Here is a 14,986-nt window from a genome sequence, read left to right on the forward strand (position 1 = left end):
TAAGCCAATTAGGAGCTCAGGACCTGCAGTATGATCATATTAGTAAAGCATGGGATAATTAGATTTGCCTTCACAGAAAATATGTAAACACTATCACCTTGCGATTCTGCCACACTCTCTGTGTAAGGCCATAGCTGAATTAGGAAACAACTTAGTCTCAGGGCACCAGATTTAAATCCTATAACCCAGTTTAATTGCTGTTCATAGCCAAACTTTTTCTAAATTCTACAGTGATGCCAGTGCAATGTTCTTTTCCTTGTCCTTTGTATAACCTTTTCTGGTGCTATTTGAAATTGGGAAGTCTGGTTAATATCTATGGAAATTGTTTGGTTTATTGATTTTTTTCATGCCCTAAAGTGAAAAGGCTATCAGCACAATAACTTGGATTTATGAAATAAAGATTTGAATTTTAATTTGTTCAATATTTTAGAAAAGTTGTATTTTCATTTTCATGGCCAAGTTCTGACTGTGTTTGAAGCACAGGATTCCCCATAGAATAAACTTTGACTTCCTCATTTCTTTGTGCTTTTATGTAGTTTGAGGTGATTTGATGCTTACTTAAGTGATAATAGTCTTTGTTGTTATGTTTCCTGAAGTGGCCTGTAGCTAGGACTTTGGGCCCAGGAGTCCAATCTCAAAATGTTGTTTTCCATAAAGGACATAAGTGAGACAGTGCCTTCTTTCGGCAGAGGAGCAAGAAGTGATGAATCACCATTTGCTGAAAGTGGAGCATTCTTTATGAAGGCTGCTTAAAGCTTCAAACATATTGGTCTTGTGTTGAGTAGCATTTGTTTGTGCTTGTATGTACCATTCTTCCCTCAAGTTCCATTAATGAAAAGATTGAACTCAAAAAGGATCAATGTTTTAATGTCTTTTCACTGAGCTATTATATGTTAGGGGTGTCTCATTAAGGCAAGTAACAGCATTCTTAATGGTAAGGTCATCCAAAAGGTAGGACAGGTTTTATCCATCCACTGGTAGAATCTGACCTTTACAGAAGTTCTTCTTCTCATATGTTGTATGTGTTACAAATTCTGCTTGAGATTCTCATTGGGTTTCAGATTTTGCCTGTATTAGATTGCACGTGAATACTGACAGAGTTTAGGGAGCTTTCTTTTCCTTCTAAATGGAATCTTATATCCAAATAAAGTAGCATAAACAATTTGAAATGCAGGAAGCAAAGTAGGGTTTGGAGATGTAAATTCAGTTCCCTGGCATAATTTAAATAAACAACTCAACCACCAGAAAGTCCCATAATCCAGTTCACATGAGCAGATGTTTGGCAGGATTCAGCCTGGTGGGTTTGCAGTCTCTGCTTATCACAGAACCAGGACTGCATGCATCACTGCCACATGCTTCTCTTTTCCCTTCATCCCAGGGAAACTAATCTTGTTAAGAAAAGAAAGTGGGAGGAGGAAATGTATCATTCCAAAACAAGCTGGATACAATTCCTATCCTGAATGTTTGTTAGCAGATGCTGGGCTGGGAGATGCCTTTACATCTTTCAGACAGCCTATTGCAGATAGGAATTGCAATGTCTGGTCTTACTTTTAGTGTAGGGTTTTTTTGGTTTGTTTGGGTTGGGTTTTTTTAATGTGTATGAATTATAAAGCTATTTTCTTCAACAGACTCAGACATTAAAATGTTTGGCACTGCAGCATCTCTCCTTTCTGTGGCATATACAAGTGGCTCATTAACTGTCCAACTGTAATTTGTATTTTATCATAAATGAAGAGAGACAGATTGGCATCAGAATCTACCTATAAAAAGTGAAATTTACTTTAAGATGCCTAAAAGTATCATTAGATTTGGAAGCATTTCCCTTTTCCCCTAAGTGGAGAAAATCTTCTTTCATTAAAGTTCAACCATGGTAGTAATAACGGTGCGCATTAGTATAAATAGTTTGTCCGTTGGTATGCAATAGTCTATCCTGTTAACGTCCTTGGACTAAATGTTCAGTCCTTACTACTTGAGCTGTAAAAACCAGGAATTCGCATGAAGTGTTGCAATAGCTTTTGATGGAGAAGTTTCCCACTTAGGGTAACCTACAGAAAGTCTGTCACCTGAGCAACTGTGAGAATGTTTAGGTGCTGTGAATACAGGGTGGATGAGCGGAAGAGTTTTAATTTATGAAGGAAACTTAAATGGGCTCATCTGCTGCAGTTAAGGGCTAAGTATCACAGAAATTGTGTATGTGTAGGGAAATCAGCACAACAAAATTCAGTGGAAGATCTTACGGAAGAGAAAAGTAGTATTTTTTCAAGAAAATCTTTAAGTTGATTTTACCTGATTACACTCATTTTGTCATAGATTTCATTCATCTGCATACTTGCACCAACATGCCTACAAGCCCCAGGAGGTGTACGTCCAAGTGGTCTGGCAAAGATCACTTGTGTGTGATGTAGAGGATAAAGAATGCCAGATGTCAAGTTTCTGGGATTCTTCCTGATGTAACAAGCATGTTTTTGGATAGATCTTTTGTGCCCTTTAGGATTCAGCAGCAGTTGCAGGGTGGTACTTTGCTGCAGAGCCCTACTTACTCCATCTTCCATAAATATTAGGCCAGGTTGCCACCCATTGCCTGTTTTCCTTGTAAACTGATGAGGATAGGAGTGGTGGATGTGACACTGCCACAACCTTGGTGTGGTCTTTGTTTGCAGTACACGCCCTTCTTTTAACCTTTTGTTAACCCTGTTTCTTCTGGGTAGGCTTGCACCTACGCATTTCTGTTCAGACTGCATTTATGCCAGTCTTCGTATTTCGGTAACAAATATCTCTAGGTACAATTTTTAAGTGCACCCGTTGTCGTCCAAGCTCTTTTTGCACTGAAGTTCGCGGTAAAATTCTTGTGGACGTCAAAGAGAGTGAGTTGTGTCAGTGCTCAGTACTTTGGAAAATTAACTCCTTAGGAATCCAGTTGTACACCACTTCTCCCCAAATGGGGGAGGCATCCCCAAAGTCAAATTTGGACTAAATAGAATAATGTTATGACCTTGCTGTAGTTCTAGAAATGTAGTGTTGCATGAGCACAGATAAGTTAGACTTTTGCCTGAAACTGAAAATATGTTTTTGTGTGACAGTGTTTCCACGTGGCACCTGTTTTCAGATTTTTGTTGCATGAGAACAACTTTGTTTCTTCATGCTTAGCAGAAAGATTTAGACCTCCGGAAAAGCGAACTTTGCTCTGGTGTTACTGTGCTGTCAGGGCTCAGCATGAGATTGCTTATTCATCCAAGTTGTTCTGCATGGTTGCTACCTCTTGGTCACCTTTAGCTTTTGTACCCCATGGCTAACCGCAAGAGACAACCTCCCTTATTCAAAGTTTCAGAGAATAACTGGAAGAGACAGTACTTTGATGCAGGACAGCAATGCCAAGAAGAGCTACTCGCATAGCTCGAGAAGAAGCCTATGGTTCCAAGACTCAGTTCAGTGAGACTCACTCATGCATATGGAAAAGAGGTACCGACCTTGGGCTTCTGGGAAATTTTCTGTACCACCTCCCTCTCCCTCCCCAATTTAGTGTCTCTTGTGGTGCATTAGAGTTATTAATACTAAGTTTATCTGCACAGTATAGTTAGTAGTCTTCTGTGGAGAGTCCCTGGTGACTGTGTTGCATTAGTACTTCAGCTTTTGAACAGCATATGTGAGTTTCATGCGTCGGTGGCTTTTGTCACAAGAGTGCTTCGTTATGGAAGCTGTCGAATGAGCCTACCTGCAGTGATTTGAATGCTTGATTAAAACTGGATTTGATTCCTGCATCTGAGCTGAATATTGAGCAAAGAGTCCAAAACACCCCAGTGGACTGAGATGAGGGGAAATGGGATGGGACAAGCAGGGAATGAGGGTGGGGCAGAAAGCAGCTGCTAAAACGTTCTGCAACCACTTAGAACTGCAATTTAAACTCAGTATCATTTCCAAGCTAAAAACAATCTTTTGCAAAATTCTCAACTTACGCTGTGTTGTGGGTGGCTATGAAGAATACCGCCTTTTAAAGAGTTGGCAGTGGGGTTTGGCAGAGGGGAGGATATAGAAAGCAAGTTGTTTCTGCATGCAAACCCGGTGTTGATGAGGTCTCTCTAACACAACTACTGTGGAGAGGATTAAATAAGTATTCAAGATACCAACTTTGAGGTGGGGTGCAGCCCTAGACTACCTGATTTGGGGGAACATGTGCATAATTCCCTTTTCTCCACAAGCCGAAGAAGCTGGAGGCTGTGGGAAAAGGAGTGAGAAAGGAACTAAAAATGTTATGAGTGTTAGAAGGAAACTTCCCACTCTTTAGCACGATATCCTTGAATATATAACCCAGCCTGGAAAGAAATTTATTTGGTACTCAGGTGTCAAGTGTCTGGGAAGCAGCAAGTTTCCGAAGTACTGAGGAACAGTTTGGGCCTTAGCCTGTGGTGGGATGGGTGTGAGAGCTCTGGCAAGCTCTAGTGAGTTGTTCTAACATCGGCATGGAAAATCCCAAAGGCCACAGAGCAGATATCAATTAGCTCCTGTGTGAACTTTCACCCATGGTTTATGATGTCCTTGCAGCTGTCTGGCTTTTTCACCCCACTTCACTCTCTCCAGATGTTTTCCTGGGACTCCCAGTGCAGCACCAAAGGAAAACACCAGTAGGAGATCACACAGCTGTATTTGAATAAAACACTTTTTTTTTGGGGTGGTGTGGGGGGGTGGGGAGTGGTGATGGTGGACAGCGATGAAATCTTGTGACATGGTTAATAGTGAGCCTGGAGCATAATGGTCAAGCCATTGTGCTGTCTTCAGGGGTCTTGGGAGCATTCCTGGTAATTGGCTGTGCTTTGTCAGGTCTCTTACCCAGTCCCACCTAACTTGGTCTGCCCTCTTTGCATGAAGGGGAAAATCTTAGTCAGCAGTACCAAGGAGCTCCAGTTTCCTTGGGAACTTAGCGCTAAGTCTTATTTACAAGATGGGATGGATGCTTACAGCAGCAGGGTAGGGAGAGAGTGTTATCAGACAGCCCAGAACCTTGTGTCTTGAAATTGCAGCACTTGGGAGTGCATCACTGAGCACTGATGGCAGAGACAAGCCAAAAGGCTATTTTCTTAACTCCTGCTGTTCCCCTCCTGCATCCCCTTCGTGTCCATCATGTGGAGAAGTTAGCAGATGGGATGGCCCCGAGGTGACACATGCTTACCTGCAGGGAAGAGGAGCTCTTGTACCAAGTCCCTGGTGAAAGTGCTGCTATTGGCAGGCAGGCAGCTCTGTCACTTGGCAGCAGGCCTCAGGGAGATTACTTTGTCCTTGTTCTTAGTCCTGTTTGCCAGGTTCCCTTCTGATTGCCAGGCTGGTAATGCATGGGGGAGATAACCCTGGTTCAGTGAGCAGCAGTTCAGTCTGTCATCAAACAGAAAATACTTGGGCAGAATTAACAGAGCCATGTGCTCAGCTAATTTGGTATCAGGCTTGTGGGTGTGGTTCTTTGGTACAAGTATTTTTTTGTTTCTTTCTGCAGAGAGGACTGAAATCTTCCATCAGAATCTCCCTCTGTCCCTTACAGGCCTGTTCACAACTTTTGTCATCCCCCTCCGTGCTCTTTACCTCCAAACTAAGCTGCTGCCTCTTGTCTCTCTCCAGCAGGCTTCCGAGCAGCAGCGGTTTTGTTCCCTTTTCTCCAGCAATCCCGTCACCAGCTCTGCAGACCGGGAGACTTGTTTGGGCTCTCATTCTCTGTGGCTTGCTGAGTTTTCTGGACACTTCAGGTAGTCCTGCCAGTCCAGTCCCATCCCTCTCAACCCATAACCCTTCCTCAAAAGAAATATATATACATCATTGCTTCAGAGTGATGTTCCTTTGTGAAATTTGGCTGCTTTCTCTGTTGAAAAACAGGATATATCTTTCCTGTTTTGATTCTTCTCATTTTTCCCACCTTCCTAGCTGTTGCTAATGGCTTTGACTGTATCTGAGTGTGACACTTAATCCCAGAGGGCATAACCGATTGAGATCCATGTCACGAATAACACTTGTATTCACAGGATCTTGTCTAAATAACCTTCAGTGCAGATTCCTGCCACATTGCTTAGTATGCAAGAAAGTGTATTACTGTGCCCTGCAAAGGCATTAAGACTTCATTACATCTCAGAACCAAGACTTCACTCAGTAATAGTTAACAAATGATCTCTTAACCCACTTTAATGTGCAGGGATTCTCACACATACTTGCAAGCATTGCATACCACCATTTTTTTTTAAATTTTCTTATGACAGAGCAGACCTCATGTCTCTTACTTGTTGAATTTCTTTCTTTCTTGTCTATCTTCTGTAGTGAATATAACAGGTGAGGTACACACGTGTGGGTATATCCACCTAAAGCATTTGTACTCTCTGGCCAGAGTATCTAGCTGTGAAATAACTGGATTCATTATTTTTTGCAAGGGCCATAAGAAGAATTTATCATGATACTAATGTGTTTGGGGTTTACTAAGCAGTAAGTGCAGAAAAAACCAAACCTTGTTGTTTATTGGCCATTTTAAGTGACCCTCTGAAAGCAATGTTTTCTCCAGTGAGAAAGATATGAGTTAAGATATGAGTTAGCTGGTTAGATGTTATGAAGAAGTCACTCTTCCCTCACCCTCTGCTGCAGGTATAAAGCAGCAAACAAAGGGATAAAACTGGATGCAGAGGAATGTGAAGCAGTTATGAACGGCTACATGGGGCATGATAGACAGCAGCAGAGTTCAACAAGGAAAGAGGTTTATAGCATCACAGCTGCTGGCTGCGTCTTTCTAACGCCCAAAACTAGTGGAAATCTCTGTGCACTCTAAAGTCTTGCTGTTGCTGAACTTCAGGAAGGCATCGTGTTCACAAACACTTTATTTATATGCACATACCAGAGGAGATTAAATTGCTAAATGAGTGTGGCTGTGTCAAAGCAGACCTTGCTTCTCTACTTCTTCATGCTGTGTTAGCCTAATAGTGGGGTTTTGTTTGTTGCTATTGTTTTTCTGTATCCATTTGTTGCTGAGTTGTGATTTCCATGTGTCTGTCACAGCAGAATCCTCAGATGCACAAGGGCCAGGATTTTCACTGAAAAATGTTGTATAGAAGGCAGTAACCCAAGCACAGAGCAAGGGTTCTAGGCAGTCTCAATTCTCCTTGTTATAATCTGCTCTGGCCAATAATTTTCTATTTTGGCACAAAAACAAATACAGAAAACCAGCCAGATTCGTTTTATAAGGCATTGGCTCTATTTGGTATGTTTTAATATTAAATGATAATGGTGACCGGTGAGAGCTGAGCTGGCTGACCTCTGCAGTGTGCTATTCTGTTCCACTGCAGCAGTCACTGATGTAGTTTTAATGCTGTCCATTTGGTTAGTGTCTCCCTAAAACATCCCAGACCATTGGGATTCTTAGCATAAAGAAATCAGACTTTTTCACCTTTGTGAAAAATAGTTTGCTCTCTCCTTTAGTAGCGTGTTGCTGTCTGCTCTCCCATGCAGCTACTGCTTACTTGCTGTCACTGTTTAGCTCATCCAGGGTGAAGTTGTCTTATTGTTTTGACAATGACCTTAATCTATTTGTGCAGTACAAAGTAAAGGCTGTGTGGTTAGAGATGAAAATGCATGGGCTTAGGCAGCTTATCGTGAGATACTATCTTTTACTTCAGCTGCTTTGAAGCCACTGCAAATCAGTTGTTGGATTTGATGTGTCTTCGGGAATGCAAAATGAATTTAGTGGCCTCTAGCTGGTTGTAGTGAATCAGGTGTTCACCTCATGAAATACTCCAATATAATCAAGCTTTGTGGGTGGCACAGTTAGCACGTGTGCCAGGGCCTATATCAAACTGGATATAGCTTACTCTACCGACAGGGATTTTTATAAACCAAGTTGGAGGCAATTTAACAGACAGATCATTGAGTAGGAGCTTCTAACCATGGTTGCCTGTACTGTAAGGGTTGTAGGCACAGAGGATAGTAGGACTTTGAGTAAATGGCACTGCAGAGCTGAGTTAGGTGGTAGGATCAATAATTTCCTGTTAGCTGGTGCCTCTTAGTGCTGCTGGGGTGGGAAAACTGTCCCAGTACAATGTTAGCATTGTGAAAAATCAAGGTCTGGGCTATCAGTCTGGTGCATTTCAAAACCGGTAGATTCAAAGTGCTGCACAGAAGAGCAGATAGCAAGTTACTTAAGAGAAAGCAAACTATTTCTGATGAATTTGAAAACACTTGATTTGTCCTTGCTAAGGAATGGGAACATGTAAACTGGGTGAAGTGCCTTTCCAGAAAAACTTGTCCCCACTGTGAGCACTGGTGGGGGAGAATGGCTGCAAACCCTCCCTTCATGCCATGCACCATCAGAAATGTCTGCTGCAAGGATGAGACTGGAGCAAGACACATTGCTTATGTTACATGGATTTTTAGATCAATAGTAGCTCTAAAATGTAGTTGGTTGCATTATACTTTGGAACATGCTTTTGTGGAAATCCTATAACTCTGTTTGTCTTCTTAAATGGAAGTAGCTGTGCACCAAGTAGTAACACCAAAAAACTCTTGTCACAGGCAGCAGTTGTACAGTATTTTGCCCTTGCCTGGCAAATTTGCTTCCTTACTTGATGCCAGAAGTGAGAAACAGCACCACATTCCTTTTCTTTTACCTCTTTGGGCTTGAATTCTCTGGACTCTGTTAATTAACATGTAGCTCAGCATCTATTTCCAGAAGTCATACATTTCCCTTGATTTACATTGTTTAATCAGTGAGGATGCAGTGGATGCATATACTGTGAACAAGAAGATCTATATTGCAATCACTTTTCTGACTGCAAGCCTTAGCTTTCAAGGCAATTAAAAGATAAGCTCACAGATATGTAAAACTGCCTCTTGCTTGTTACAGTGATAGTGATTGCTTAGGATATTTTCTGTTATTCTCTGCTGCCATCAAAGCATTTCCTGCTAGTGATTCCTGCTAGTCACCAGAAACTTAGCTATATAATTTCCCCTCCTTTTCCTTCCACTGATGGGAGTCTAAGCCAAATCAAGAGGATTATTCAAGTTCTGTCTGTGGATTAATAAGAGTTGAGTGTCCTGTGGTGGAAGCAGTTCCTGTGTTACAGCAAAAATACTAAAAATAAGGACTGGTTATCTACTGTGGAGCTTTTCAATATCAGTGCAGCAGTAGAGGGAAGAGCCTAGTTATATGGGAGTTATCATCAGTATGCATTGGATGAAATATAATTGCAACTTTAGCAAGTCGAAAAGTAAGCTGTTGTTGAACTGTCTTCAGTCTGTGGTTTTTTTTGTGGATCTAGACTAATGACAAAGCAATGAACAATAAAATGTATGTTGACCTAATGAATAAGAAATGCTGCTGAGATACAGGGGACTGACTCCATTCCTATCTTTCTCACTGCTCTGCTGAGTAATCTTTCCTTATTTGTGCATCAGTGCCTTTATTTGTCAGATGGCAATAATGATAATAATCTCCATTTTAAAGCTTGTTGGGCTATACCAGTGAAGAGCATACATAGGATCTGGATACAAATGGGTTTTTATTTTCTTCACCACAGGCCAGGAGTGAGAGAAGGGAGGACACAGTTGCTACCTGAAAGATGAGCATCAGGGACTTTAAATGCCTTCTGAAGTATTTTAGAGCTGCACCTGTCCATGGTGTTTTTTCAAGGACTTGAGGTCAGATAATATACCAATTTGTATTGTGCTACTGTGATATTTCCCCAGAAGATTTCAGTGCTTTGTAAGCAACTGTCATTGTGATTTTAGGCCCCCAGTCAGTTGCATCTGATGGCCTTTTCTTGTGTTTTGAATCACTTTATTCTCATCAAGTGGAAGAGGAGAGTTTGTGATTAAATGGTCTATCTCTTCCATTTCTTGTGGCCACTGTGCCTGGTCTTTTACAGATGCTTCAGGAGTAGAAATGACTGAAAAATCCTGTGATATTTGTATACTCTTCTCCTCTACAACTGTCTCTGATCTATGGTGGTATTGCTTCTTTGCTATTCATAGGTCATACTTTTGCAGAGCTATCAGTGCACAATACTTTTAACTTTGTCAGTTTGTACTTTATATACATCTCAGGTCAACTAAAGTACTTCCATTTGTAATGTGATTGATAGTCCTTTGGGCCTGGCCCCTCATCCTACATTCTGGGTGTTCAGCTTTTCCACCATATATCTTTTTTAACATAACTGTGTAAATAGCCTGTGCCTGCGTGGCCATACTTAAACTCTCTATGTGCCTTCTGTGACAAGCCACTTATAATTTGTAACCACATTTCCATGATTTTTTTGTAAAAAGTCTCTGTATACTTTTCCCTGACTGCTTAGGTCTTCCAAAGTATCTCTTGTTGTCTTTCAGGTGACTTACTCTCAGTAAAAATATATTCCTCATTTAATGTTTGGAATGCAATCCGAGACTCAAGTAGGTCCATCTTTTGTCTCTCAGGCAGCCCATTGTCTTTTCACACTCTTCTTCCAAAACACTGTGATTCTTGTAGTGTTTCACTTGCTGCTTTGCTCTCAATATACAGCCTGTTTGAGTTCTATCACTGTGTTACACAGCCCTAACTTTCCTGGAGATCATGGAATCAGAGGATAATTCATGTTGGAAGTGACATCTAGAGGTCATCTTGTCTGATCCCTTGGGCCAAGCAGGGCCGGCTTTGAAGTCATATTGGGTTGGTCACTCGGTGCCTTTTTAAATCTTAAGTTTTGTCTTCATCTCCAAAGATGGAGATTTCCCATGTCTCAGAGCTCCTATTCCAATGTTAATCAACCTCACAGTGATTCCTCCATTCTCCTCCCCCCAATAGCTAGTGAGAATTTCCCTTATTACAAGCTGTGGCCATTGCCTCTCCTATTACTATGCAGCTCTGGAGAGACTCTGGCTTCTTTCTTTGTATACCTTCCCTTTATGTAGTTGAAGCCAGCAAGACCATCCCTTAACCCTCTGTTAAGACTGCTCGAGCCCAGTTCTCAGTCTTTCATTTATCACATGCTTCAGCTTCTTAATCATCCTGGTGCCCCTCTATTAGTCTTGCTCCAGTGTGCCAATGTCTGTATTGCAGTGGGGAGCCCTAAACTGGCCCCATTACTGCAAACAACATCTTGCAAGTGCTGAGTGGAGCAAGCTAATCACTTCCATTGGTCTTCTGGCTTCCTTTATTTCAATGCAGCCCAGTACACAGCTCATCTTCACCCTTGAGGGCAACTGCTGATTTATTTTTAATTTGTTGGCCATCAGAACCCCAGGTCATTCTCCACAAAGCCATTTTCCAGCCAGTTGGCTGGAAAATAATTTACTGTTGTAAATTATACAGAATATCATAGAATGCTATTATATGTTTATTGTCTTAACTGTATTTTGGGGTTTTGAACTTTGTTTTCAAGAAATTAGTAGTATTCTCCCATGTTCCTTTTTTCAGTATTTTCTTTACATCTTCATTTTTAACCCAAGGCTTAGTAAATACTTGTAATATTCAGAACAGTTGTTATACTCTTATAAATTATTTTAGAGTCTTTATTTTCCAGGCACTACTAATCATTCTGCAAAGCTCAGTATCGGGAAATACCTAACTAATGCTTCTCAACATTTGGAGCCCAATGTGAGACAACTTACCAGGGCCTGTTTTTCAGAATATGTAAAAATGTCCTGAAGATACAGCTTTGAATCTCAGTGTCGGGTTTTACTGGAGTTTTTTCTCTCCCTTTTGTTATTACTGCGGAACAAATGGAACTAGAGGAGCAAGCTATTTTTTGGTATAACTTGTGGTTCATTTCTGTGTTTCTTTCCTAAATTCTAATCTGCTATTTCTGTGCAAGTCCCTTGAAATGTTAGCAAGAAGGAAGGAACCCAGCTGGAGTTTTGGGACTCCCACAGTGAATTTACAGGATTTGGGGAGTAAGATATTCTTTCTTGCAAATTGAGGCTATTTGATTTGAAATTCCATGAAGAGCATCAGCAAGAGAATACCATGGTGCTGTTTTAGAACAAGCTTTTGGATGAGAAGGCTTTAAGCAAATATTTTCTGAAGGGTTTGGTTTGAACTCTTCTTTTGAAATGACTTTTCAGTGCTCCAGTTCTCGGTTCAGTCTTTTTTCTAGGGGCTCTCCCTGTGTTGCTTGTAGAGATGTAAAGCTTGGAAAGCTCCAGGTATCACCATGCTGAGAGGAAGACTTGAAAATGCAGCAACTTTGTGAGTAGAAAACACTGTTTTGCAGGTTTTCTTAGAAGATGTTACTATTTTGCTTTACCCCGGTGTATTTACCGAACTGCAATGTATTTTGTGTCAAAATGAAGGCATGCTGCTGTTCTTACGTTGAAGTGCCAGCTCTTCTCTCCTGCCATCCCTGGCACCCTGACATTTTCCACGTCAAAACCCAAATGTCTTTCTAGTGTCATGCTAATGATTATGGGTCCCATTTGACCAGAATATGAAGGTCAAGTTGATTTCCCCTGGAGAAGCAAGGTACCCTGCAGGTTTCTAGATGAAACAATTATTATCCTATCCCATCCAAAACGCACTTAACTGTAAATATGGCAAAGGATGACAAAATTAAAATCTTGTCATCCACACAGATGTGAAACTAGTGCAAAATCAAAAAGGTAACCCAGTAGTCACTGTATCTATTCCACACAAGTAACAGCAAACACTAGGCTGAAACAGCTTTTCATGGATGGCCTGAGCTTTTTTTTTTAAAACAGCATTCCCTACCTACTATGGATCAACTGCAAGAACAGAAATAACAGTCTGCAAAGATACCGTTGGTTCCTGGTCCTGAAGCAGTGGCAGGCCGAGGTGATCTGTCATCAGGAGAGTCACTCATGTCATGATACATTATGGAAGGAGGGTTTTTATGCTGCATCCATGTTGCTAAACATGGGACTCACTTTTACTGTTAGAACCCTCTCTTCTGGGTTAGCTTAAGCTGACTTCTGTGTGCACTAAAACCCCAACCAAGTTTAGCAGAGCTGCAGTGGTGACAAATTATGGAAATTAAACTTGCCAGCCTAGAGACAGCTGTAAAAAAAGACGGCATGCTAACAGCCCTGTTCCATTAAAGGCTATGTCCATAATGAATAGCCCTGACCTACTTCTTTATTCCATTTCCCACCTACATAGGCAGAGTTATTAAAAGCCTTGTTTAGTCGTGCAATCATAGTAGTAAGAACGATCTGTTCTACTGAATATATATTTGGGTTAATCACATATGATTTAACAGCTTTGGTCTTCTGGTTGATAAGGCTTTTTTATAGGTTCATCAAAGATTTCTTAAACATAATAAATGCTGTCCTCTTAAACTTGAATTCAGAGGTGCAACACCAAGAGAGGTTCCTCTTTTCCTGAGTAAGAGTAGATGGCAGAAATGTCAGTATTGAAGTTCAGTACTGGAAGGGAGACCACTGCAGCTCTGTCTCTTTGCCTGCAAAGAGCAACGGAAGTAAGGTGAAGCTAATAGGCAAAGACTGATTAAAATTTATTCCTGCCTGGAAGTAAAAGCGTATCCCTAGCAAGGCATTGTCCTGAAGTCCCGTGATGTTTCAGTGAAGGGAGCCCAGAGGAGCACACTGCCAACAAGAGGACTCTGAACCACAGGGTGTAGTTGCTTATTCTTTGTCCTAAACCGGACTGGTGCAATGTCCCGACCTCTTCAGTTCATGAGTGCAATGACCATTTCTTCATGAAGCAGGTTTTGACATTTTTAGCTAGTGGTGTTTTATTACATGGTCCCTTTTTGTGCACGGTGTGAGAGGCAGGAGTGTTCCTTCTCTTTTCCCATCAGCACTTGTTAACAAACATGCTTGAAATGCTTTCATCTCTTTGAGTTCTTCATGGAAAATAGGTTGCTTTGTCAGGCCTGTGTCTTCAACAGCTGTTCCTGTGAGAGAGCTCTGTCATGCAAATACACAATCATCTCAAGAAGTCAGTGATCTCTCCAGGATATGTATTCCTGATTATTATTAATTACTGGTCTCTTCTGATACAATGGCTTAGTTGTTAACATGGAATCAAAACATAACTTCAAAATATCATCAGACGCAATGTCCTCATGTAACTGAAAGGTAATAGTAAAGGAATAGTAATTCACAGCCAGAATATCAAGGTGCTGTAACCCAGCTTTCTTCTCTATCAGTTCCTAATGACTTTTTCAAATTCCTAGTGGATAGTTAAGGGGGATGTTGGAAATAAGACAGTCATTCCATCGTGCTTGGAAATCTACTAGATCAATCCACGTTATTTTGGGCAAAATGGGGAAAAGCATTAAAAAAAAAGTGCATAGCGCTTTGTTTGTGCTGTTCCAGCTGTAACCCTGTACTGCACCCAGTGCTGGGGGTCTGGTGCATGTGGCTGTCTTGATTGTGACTGTGCCGTAGCTACGGCGCTCACTGTGACAGCCGTCACTGTGACGGCTGTGCTGTGTATTGTGAGCCAAGCACATCGTGGCCCAGCAGTCTGCGCCTGGATCCCATGGCAGGAGGATAGCTGGGTTCCTACAGCCCTAGTACTGGGTGGGAAGGTAAGAAAAACTTCACAGCAGCTTCCTGAAAAGCAATTGGTCCAAGTAATGGTGGTGAAGATCCATAGAAGTTAGCAGATTTGAAAAATTTTTCAGACATACTTTCCAACTAAAAGACAATCTACCCATGATGTTTACAAGGAGAACTGCAGCATTTGAGTTTCTGTTGCGCTTGGTTAAAACCAAGAAAACTTTGGCATTAGAGCAGAGCTGGAAGAGGGTAAATGTATTAGGGTAAATGTAAACCCAGGATATCTTCAATTGATAAACCTTCAGAATTAGTTTTCTGAAAGGGTAGTTAGGAACAGGGTGAAAGTTTTAGTAATACTGACAGGTGCCAGTAGAGGGCATTTGGAAACTTGGCTTTTCTGCTCATTTATCTTCCTACAGATTAGAGCCCCTGTGCAATTTCTGTGTGAGATTGATGTCCTGCAGTGCTGGTGGCTTCTGTGTTGATGTAGGCCTATGGTGAAGGCAAAACTTAGGTTTGT

At 41.3% G+C, this 14,986-nt stretch overlaps 1 protein-coding gene across 16 annotated transcripts in view; it reads left to right on the forward strand.

Moving 5' to 3' along the window:
- The window catches only part of TSPAN4 (tetraspanin 4), a 468,762-nt gene that overhangs the window by 215,454 nt on the left and 238,322 nt on the right, over nt 1–14,986 (forward strand). The window contains exon 5 of one of the 16 annotated variants that reach the window (XM_075754876.1): nt 9,531–9,651. The exons of 12 other annotated variants lie outside the window; for them this stretch is intronic. Coding sequence is in view for 2 of the 4 variants with exons in the window: in XM_075754879.1 (XP_075610994.1) it covers nt 3,369–3,459 (91 nt within the window). In the remaining 2 variants the exon portion in view is untranslated. Of the gene's footprint in view, nt 1–3,357; nt 3,460–5,708; nt 5,730–9,530; nt 9,652–14,986 lie in introns of those variants that run through there. 3 more of the 16 variants (XM_075754879.1, XM_075754867.1, XM_075754864.1) reach the window with 3 other exon arrangements.

The sequence above is a fragment of the Balearica regulorum genome, chromosome 5 (assembly GCF_011004875.1).
Source record: "Balearica regulorum gibbericeps isolate bBalReg1 chromosome 5, bBalReg1.pri, whole genome shotgun sequence".
Taxonomy (NCBI): Eukaryota; Metazoa; Chordata; class Aves; order Gruiformes; family Gruidae; genus Balearica; species Balearica regulorum.